Raw genomic sequence first — 10,000 nt, 5'->3', positions numbered from 1 at the left:
ATAAACGGTCATCTAATACGCATGCACTGAAATACATCGATGGCGTGTGTGTGTGTGTATGTGTGTGTGTGTGTGTGTGTGTGTGTGTGTGTGTGTCTGTGTATATGTGTGAGTGTGAGTGTGTGTGTGTGTGTGTGTGTGTGTGTGTGTGTGTGTGTGTGAGTGTGAGTGTTAGTGTGTGTGTGCTTGCGTGTGTGTAAGTGCATGAGTGAGTGCGTGCGAACATGCATGCGTGCGTGCGTGTTTGACATTTCCCTTGGAGACCCACTGAATGGCATGCTTATCAACTCTGACAGAGGACACGCACTCTGTGATTACCCATATCCTCCTCCTCCTCCTCCTCCTCCTCATCATCATCCTCCCTTACCCATTGTCTGATTCTCTTTGAATAGTTGATCGATATATCCATTCTTCTTCTTTTCTTCTTCGTTCCTGGGCTGCAACTCCCACGTTCACTCGTATGAACACGAGTGGGCTTTTACATATGACCGTTTTTACCCTGCCATGTAGGTAGCCATACTCCGTTTCGGGGTGAGGGGAGGGGGGGGGGGGTGCATGCTGGGTATATTCTTGTTTCCATAACCCACCGAACGTTGACATTGATTATTAATTCATCTTTTGCTTGCGTATGCACACGAAGGGGGTTCATGCACTGAGCAGGTCTGCACATATGTTGACCTGGGAGATCGGAAAAAATTTTTTCACCCTTTACCAACCAGGCGCCGTTACCGAGATTCGAACCCGGGACCCTCAGGTTGAAAGTCCAGCGCTGTTACCACTCGGCTATTGCGCCCGTCATACATCCATTCATTGCCCCCTTTTTCGTTTGACTGCACCCATGGAACGATTCATTCGATTGGCTGACCGACTGACAGAGAGACAGACGGCCCGATTCATTGGTCAGATTGGTCATTGGCTGGTGGGTCTGTCCATTGTTCGGTTAAATGACCGGCCCGGTCAATCGATCAAATGAATGGTTATTGACTGATCGATGTATTGATTGATTGTGATATTGGCTGACTGACTAGTGGTTGGACGATTGTTACTGATCAATATTTTGACGAACTGATGAAAAATTGGTGACTGCTGGACCCTTTAAAACAAAGTTAAAAACAAGAGAGGCAAGGCTTTCAAGACTCACTTGTGATAAATTAAGTCCCCTAGCATTAATTACAGAGTAATTTCCCTTCTTTACTATCTGCACCAAAACGTTTGCAAAATAGATTAAAAAAAAATTCCATGCTTAGCAAAAGAAGTTCCTGTTTGAACAAAAAATGATAATAATGACTCCTCTTGTTGTTGTGTCAGAATAAGAGGTCAAAGTGCCAAGTTTAGAGAATACAAAAAATATAAATATAACAGTAAATGCAGTTTGCATATAATTAGGCTTCTTTTAAAAAAAAAAATTTTGTGCCCATCCCAGAGGTGCAATATTGTTTTAAACTAGATGACTGGAAAGAACTTAATTTTTCCTGTTTTTATGCCAAATTTGGTGTCAGCTGACAAAGTAGTTGCAGAGAAAATGTCAATGTTAAAGTTTACCACGGACACACAGACACACAGACACACGGACACACACACACACACATACACACACACACACACACACACACAGAGACAACCGAACACCGGGTTAAAACAATGATAAAAGATGGCTTAAAATCCAAGGTACTTCGTTCTTTTATTTGTTCATAATCTGTTCATCTAAGATGATGATATTGGACTGTGTCAGTTAAAAGTACCTCAAGATGAAGATAAAAGTTGGGGTGGGGCTGGGGAAGGGGGTGGTTGGTTAGTTGGTTGGTTGGTTGGTTGGGGTGGGATGGTTGGGGTGTGGGTGTTGTGGTAGTTGGGAGGGTGGGGGTCGTGTGGGTAAGGAGGTGGGGGTAGCGGTCGTTGAGAGGGGTGGGGTTGTGTGTGTACGTGCGTGTGTGTATGTATGTGTGTGTGCGTGTGTGTGTGTGTGTGTGTGTGTGTGTGTGTGTGTGTGTTGTGTTAGTGTGTGTGTTGGTATGTGTGTTGCTTTTATCTTCATCTTGAGGTACTTTTGATTTTAAGCCATTTTTTTTTCTTTTAACAAACTGATTGATTATCTGTTTGACAGACTGATCTGTTTGAACTGTTGTATGGCTGGCTGATTGGTCAAATGAATGGGTTACAGGCCGGTGGATATATTGATTAGTTGATTAATAATTTAGTCAATCAATTTACTAATCGATCGACTGCCTCCCCCACCACCCCCTCCCAAACCACCCACCGCCCCCCCCCCCCCCCCCCACCCCCCACGGTGCTTCCAACACCCTACTCTCACTTCAAACACCCTCCACACCCCTCCCCCTTTCACTCACTCCCCAAACTTCCCTCTCCACTCCCATCACCACCAACCCACAACCACACCCCTCCCAACAACCCCCTACCCTCACAACCACCACAACACCCACACCCCAACCATCCCCACCCCAACCAACCAACCACAACCCCCCCCCCCCCCCACCTCCCAACACCCCCCCCCCCCCCACCACACCAACAACAGGTCAGCGTTATCATGATCTGCACCATCGTGGGCAACCTGGCGCTCATCCTGGCCCTCACCTGCAAAAAGTCCCGCCGGATAAAACGGGTCAACGTCTTCCTGGTCAACCTGGCCATCGGGGACCTGGCCGTGGCTGTCTTCACCAACACCACCGAGATCCTCTTCCTGGCCTTCGGGGATTGGGCCCTGGGCCCCGCAGCCTGCAAGATCAGCGTCTACATGCAGATCGTCACCCTGGCTTCCGCCACCTTCCTCCTCACGGCCATGAGCATGGACAGGTACCAGGTGAGTACTAGTAGTAGTAGTAGTAGTAGGAGGAGGAGGAGGAGGAGGAGGAGGAGGAGTAGGAGGGGGAGGAGGAGGAAGAGGAGCAGCAGCAGCAGCAGTAGAAGTAGTAGTAGTAGCAGCAGCAGCAGTAGCAGTAGCAGCAGCAGCAGCAGTAGTAGTAGTAGTAGTAGTAGAATTAGCAACAACAGCAGCAGCAACAGTAGTAGTAGTAGTAGTAGTAGTAGCAACAACAGCAGCAACAGTAGTAATAGTAGCAACAGCAGCAGCAGCAGCAGCAGCAGTAGTAGTAGTAGTAGCAGCAGCAGCAACAGCAGCAGCAACAGTAGTAATAGTAGCAACAGCAGCAGCAGCAGTAGTAACAGCAGCAGCAACAGCAGCAGCAACAGTAGTAATAGTAGCAACAGCAGCAGCAGCAGCAGTAGCAGTAGTAGTAGTAGTAGTAGTGGTAGCAGCAGCAGCAGCAGCAGCAGCAGCAGCAGCAGCAGCAGTAGTAGTAGTAGCAGCAACAACAGCAGCAACAACAGCAGCAGCAACAGCAGCAGCAACAGTAGTAATAGTAGCAACAGCAGCAGCAGCAGCAGTAGCAGTAGTAGTAGTAGTAACAGCAGCAGCAACAGCAGCAACAACAGTAGTAATAGTAGCAACAGCAGCAGCAGCAGCAGTAGTAGTAGTAGTAGTAGTAGCAACAGCAGCAGCAGTAGTAGTAGTAGTAGCAGCAGCAGCAGCAACAGCAGTAGTAGCAGTGTTTAATTACGGCCATGAGTATGGACAGGTACCACGTGAGGGTTTTCATTATGATTATGAATAGTAGCAGTCGTAGTAGTAGTTGTTGTCGTGTCGTCGTCATAGTAGAAGTAGCAGTAGCAGCAGTAGCAGTAGCAGCAGCAGCAGGAGCAGTAGTATGATTATCATTATTGTTGCTGTTACTCTTCTCTTTCTTCTCTTTAGTAGTAGTAAAGTGGAAGTGGTAGAGGTAGTAGTAGTAGCAGCAGCAGCAGCAGCAGCAGCAGTAGTAGTATGTTGTTGTTGTTATTCAGTGTATGTGGGAGGGGTGAATGGGATGTTGTGGGGAAGGAAAATGGAAGAGGGGGATGGGGGGTAGGGGGGAGCGGTCTGGACTCTTGAGTCCCGTGCCGTGTAAGATCAGTGTCTGTATGCAGATCTTCACCCTGGCTTCGGCATTCACTATCTCTTCCTCCCTCTTTCTCTTCATCTCTATGACGCCCCCCCCCCCTCCTCCCCCGCCCTCTTTCTCTCTGTCCCTCTCTCTTCTTCGCTCTCTCTCTCTCTCTGTCTGTTGCTTTGCACTTATGGTAATATAATGATTAACCCTTGCCACCCCCTTGTCAACAGACCCTTAGAGGTAATGGCAATACAATGTCAAAGCGTCTCTGTCAGCACAACACCCCCTTGTTCCTCAAAGCAGACAGCACCTCTTCACCTCTAAAGCATCTCCCCCACCACCACCACACATACACACACCCCTACACCCCAACGCACACACACACACACGCACACGCACACACACATACTCTCTATCTCTCTCTGACGTGAGCCAGACACGATTCGGATCAGGGCCAATTACTCGCCACGAATAGGAAGGATAACCTCTCCTCTCTTCTATATCCAGTTTCAAAACAGAAAAAAAACCTCAACGAATACTCTCCCCTTCGCATCCCAGGGGGTGGGAGGTGTGTGTGTGTGTGTGGGGGGGGGGGCATTCGTAATTCCCCTTTGTGCAAACTGCGCGCCGGCCCCCCTCTTCCTAGATGTCGCCCCCACTTTTGACCTCGACCCTGACACGACGTCTGACCTGACCTCTTTATGCACGGGATTGACCCCGACGCTAAACTGTGGCCTTGGTATGCATGAGATTTGTCACATTTCCGCTGCGATTCCGTGCCCTTGTGTGACATTGTGACGTGTTATGACTCTGACTGCCTCTGTGCGAGGGAGGGACTGACCTTGGTTTTAACCTTGTCATTCTCGAGACGCTTGCATTTTTTTTTTCTGACTCTTGTTATCATAGATCCTGGATCAGACGCCTATTTCATTTCTTGTCAATGTCAGCATAACTAATTGCTGTTTCCCGTCGGTGAGTTTCAGTTTCAGTTTCAGTTGCTCAAGGAGGCGTCACTGCGTTCGGACAAACCATATACGCTACACCACATCTGCCAAGCAGATGCCTGACCAGCAGCGTAACCCAACGCGCTTAGTCAGGCCTTGAGAAAAAACAACAACAACAAAAAAACAAAAAAAACAACCCCCCCCCAAAAAAAAAACAAACAAACGGGGGAATAAATAATAGATAAGCTTACATAAATAAATAAATAAATGAATAATAATTATAATATAGAAAAAGGTAGTAGTAATAATAATAGTAATACTAAAAAAAAAAAAAAAAAAAAATAATAATAATAAAAAGAGGATGAACAAACAGCCGACGAGACGAATAGAACCAAAACATACCCACAAAACTAAACTCACTGAAGTCAGGAACTGTCAAACGCAAAGATTATCGACAGATCAAGTCACATCAAAAAAATAATAATCCACGTTGCTCACCGCCTGGTGCCAATTGCATTGCTTGGTTCTAACTTTTTGACACTTACACGTGACTAAATGCCTACGTTGGCCGAACTACGCCATTGGTCAGTAGCGGGTTTACGACCATACTAGGCTCTTCCGTCCGAGCAATGCAACTGGCTCCTGGTCTCCAACAACGTAAACGAACCATTTCATGGCTTATCACCCATTAGTTCTTAAAACCCCGTCAAAGAGAAACTGAGATAACGACAAAAACAAAAAAAAACAAAAAACAAAAATGTTGAAAAGACCAAATCACTCACTCCACGATCAGTCGACGTGATACTGAAAATCGTTAAAAGTGTTCATTTCCTTTCGGAAATGGAAAGAGTATCCGAAGGCACATCTCACGGAGCTCGCTGTGAAATGCTTCTGCCTGATATCATGCAGATCCTTGTCGTCAGTCAGCAGTTTAAAGACAAACGATCATTAATTCATCGAGGCCATCAACTCGCTGTTTGAAGGAAGTGATGGCCTGGAGGTAACGCGTCCGCCTAGGAAGCGAGAGGATCTGAGCGCGCTGTTTCGATTCACGGCTCAGCCGCCGATATTTTCTCCCCCTCCACCAGACCTTGAGTGGTGGTCTGGACACTAGTCATTCGGATGAGACGATAAACCGATGTCCCGTGTGCAGCATGCACTTAGCGCACGTAAAAGAAGCTACGGCAACAAAACGGTTGTTCCTGGTAAAAATATGTAGAAAAATCCATTTCGATAGGAAAAAACAAATAAAACTACACGCAGGAAAAAAAAAAAAAAAAAAAAAAAAAAAAAAGGGTGGCGCTGTAGTGTAGCGAGCGCTTTCCCTGGGGAGAGCAGCCCGAATTTCACACAGAGAAATCTGTTGTGATTAAAAAAGAACAACAACAACAAAAAACAAAAACAAAAACAAAACAAAACAAAACACATGAATAGATAAAAGTATCAGTAATGTCTTGTTTTAGTGTCCTAAATTATTGCGCCTATTTTTAACCGAGGCATATTAGAAATGGCATGCTGTGTGTAGCTAACCCTTAAAACCAAGAAATATGCACCACATTTCAACGTGATTGAAATGACCCATGACATGAACCCGAACCGACACTTGTCGTCTCAAGCCGTCATGTTTTTCGTTTACATTTTCATGGTTTTGCAGGGCCAAAAGACGGAAAGTGCAAGATGGCGGCACGTTAGTTTATAGTGGCTGAATCCGCATCATCAGAATTGAGTCAACTAATGTTCAAAATTGAGTCGAAAACCACTGAAATGGTCTACATCCACAAAATTTAATGGTAATGTCGTTTCACACACACACACACACACACACACACACACACACACACACACACACACACACACACACACACACACACACACACACACACACACACACACACACACACACACAAATTGCTTGTGAAATAAGTCTCTGAATTTTGGTCGCTAAAACAGGACAATACCGATAAACGACAATGAACAGACCGGAAACTCACTGGTTTGATGCATAAGATAAAATAAAATAACGTCCGCACTTTCCAACACACACACACATAGGCATCCACCAAAAAACAAGTTTATCATACCCTCCTAAGTCGTCATAACAATGAAAATAATTACGCAACACTTATGGCGTAATTCATCAGACCAAACCACTCATCCAAAAGGCACACACAAAAAAAGAGGATGCAATCTGAACTAGGCCTCACTGCAAGGCTCACATGAAAATAAATGACGACTGAAATGGGAACATCTTGATGATCAGTAATACAAATCAGTGTTGATAAAAGTCATTTCAGTCATTGATTTTTAATGCTGACAAGCATGTGGTTCCACCTATCATCTTGAACACAAAGAGAGACGGGCGCAATAGCCGAGTGGTTAAAGCATTGGACTGTCAATCTGAGGGTCCCGGGTTCGAATCACGGTGACGGCGCCTGGTGGGTAAAGGGTGGAGATTTTTACGATCTCCCAGGTCAACATATGTGCAGACCTGCTAGTCCCTGAACCCCCTTCGTGTGCATATGCAAGCAGAAGATCAAATACGCACGTTAAAGATCCTGTAATCCATGTCAGCGTTCGGTGGGTTATGGAAACAAGAACATACCCAGCATGCACACCCCCGAAAACGGAGTATGGCTGCCTACATGGCGGGGTAAAAACGGTCATACACGCAAAAGCCCACTCGTGTGCGTACGAGTGAACGCAGAAGAAGAAGAAGAACACAAAGAGAGAGAGGGGGGAAGGGCCTTGGAAGGGACGGAGAGAGAGACATAACTTTCTTCGCGTTTCTCGCAATAATTGAACAACATGTGTTTTCACAGGTGATCGTTAAACCTCTACAGACGCTGGCCAGACGTCCGCGCATATGGATGAAGGTGACCACTGCCTGGGTAATGGCGTTCATCTTTGCCACCCCACAACTGTTCATCTTTCTGCAGGTAAAACATCCCTCGGTCTCATGTCTGCCTGTCTCTGGTAATGTCCTTCCCTTGATCACACCACAACTGTTCATCTTTCTGCAGGTAAAACATCCCTCGGTCTCTTGTCCGTCTCTGTATCCTTAAGCTCTGTCTGTCTCTGGTGATGTTTTTTTTTCTTTGCCACCCAGAAAGTGTTAATCTTTCCGCAGGTAAAACATCCTTCGGTCTCATGTCTGCTTGTCCATGGTAATGTGCTTCTCTTTACCAAACCACAACTGTTCAGCTTTCCGCAGGTAAAACATCCTTCGGTCTCATGTCTGCTTGTCCATGGTAATGTGCTTCTCTTTACCAAACCACAGCTATCCAGCTTTCCGCAGGTAAAACATCCCTCGGTCTCATGTCTGCTTGTCCCTGGTAATGTCCTTCCCTTTATCACACCACAACTGTTCAGCTTTCCGCAGGTAAAACATCCGTCGGTCTCATGTCTGCTTGTCTCTGGTAATGTCCTTCCCTGTGTCAAACCACAGCTATTCGGCTTTCCGCAGGTTAAAACATCCTTCAGTCTATTGTCTTGTTTCTGTCTGTCTGTCTGTCTGTCTGCCTGTCTGTCTGCCTTGGGTAATACCCCTTTTCTCTTTTTGCTATCCCGCATCTGTTCATCTTTCTTTCGTCAGGTCTCGTTCTCTGTCTCTGTTTATTCTTCTGCTTGTTTGTCTGTCTGTCTGTCTGTCTGTCTGTGTGTTATGTCGGTCTGTCTGTCTCTGTTAATGACTCTGCCTTTATCCCTGTTTGTATATCTACCTTCTCCCCGCCCCGCCCCCCCCCCCCATCCCACAATCCCCCCCACACCACTCACCTCTCTCTCTCTCTCTGTTTCTCTCTTTCTCTGTGTCTCTCTCTGTCTCTGGCTCTCTCTGTTTGTCTGTCTGTGTCACACACACACACACACACACACACACACACACACACACACACACACACACACACACACACACACACACACACACAGTCTCTCTCTCTCTCTTTCTCTCTATCTTTCTTTCTTCCTCTCTCTCTTTCACACACACACACACACACACACATACAAACTCTCTCTCTCCCTCTCTCTCTCTCTCTCTCTCTATATATATATATATATATATCTTTCTCTCTTCCTCTCTCTCTCTTTCACACACACACAAACTCTCTATCTCTCTCTATCTTTCTCTCTTCCTCTCTCTCTCTCTCACACACACACAAACTCTCTCTCCCTCACCCCCCTCCTCTCTCTCTCTCTGTCTTTCTCTCTTCCTCTCTCTCTTTCACACACACAAGCTCTCTCTCTCTCTTACTCTCTCTCTCCCTCTCTCTCTCTCTCTCTCTCTCTCTCTCCGGAAGTCTGTCTCTGTTTCTATTGTTTGTTTTTGCTCATAAACGTCAGTTCACGAACGTTAACGTTAACGTGGGATGGAGTGTGTCATGGGAACGACAGGGAAAATGGATAAAAAAAGAAAAAAAGAAAAAAAAGACAAACAGATAGTCAAACACATGTCAATCCCAAACTGACAGAAGTGCACTGAATCCACAATAGCCGAATGGTTAGAAGCGTTGGACTTTCAATCTGAGGGTCTCGGGTTCGAATCTCAGTAACGACGCCTGGTGGATAAAGGGTGGACATTTTTTTTTCCGATCTCCCAGGTCAACATGATTATGTGCAGACCTGCTTGTGCCTGAACCCTCTTCGTGTGTATACGCAAGCAGTAGATAGAATACCGCACGTTAAAGATTCTGCAATCCATGTCAGGGTTCGGGTGAGTTATGGAAACAAGAACACACCCGATATGCACACCCCTAGGTGGCGGGGTAAAAACGGTCATACACGTAACAGCCCATTCGTGTACATACCAGTGAACGTGGGAGATGCAGCCTACGAACGAAGAAGAAGAAGAAAAAGAAGAAGAAGGAGAAAGTGAAGAAGAAGTAAAAGAAGAAGAAGAAGGAGGAGGAGAAAAAAGAAGAAGACCATTACATGGAAGGAGAGAGGGAATGGGAAGATATACTAAAGTAGGAAATGTTGGAATTGATATAACCGTCTACTCCTGTCCTATGTCCCGTCATATCTTTGAGAGAGAGAGAGAGAGAGCGGGTGGGGGGGGGGGGGGGGGGTGCATGAGAGAGAGGGGGGGGGGGGAGGAGGAAGAGAGAGTGTGTGTGA

At 46.2% G+C, this 10,000-nt stretch overlaps 1 protein-coding gene across 1 annotated transcript in view; it reads left to right on the top strand.

Moving 5' to 3' along the window:
• Window positions 1-10,000, top strand: part of LOC143276439 (neuropeptide S receptor-like) — a 137,154-nt gene that overhangs the window by 21,480 nt on the left and 105,674 nt on the right. The window contains exons 2-3 of the mRNA XM_076580930.1: window positions 2,534-2,818; window positions 7,708-7,839. Of these exons, the coding sequence (XP_076437045.1) occupies window positions 2,534-2,818; window positions 7,708-7,839 (417 nt within the window). The remainder of the gene's footprint in view (window positions 1-2,533; window positions 2,819-7,707; window positions 7,840-10,000) is intronic.

The sequence above is a fragment of the Babylonia areolata genome, chromosome 32 (genome assembly GCF_041734735.1).
Source record: "Babylonia areolata isolate BAREFJ2019XMU chromosome 32, ASM4173473v1, whole genome shotgun sequence".
NCBI lineage: Eukaryota > Metazoa > Mollusca > Gastropoda > Neogastropoda > Buccinidae > Babylonia > Babylonia areolata.
The sequence above is the reverse complement of the archived record's forward strand: the minus strand, read 5'-3'. Positions and strand labels throughout refer to the sequence as shown.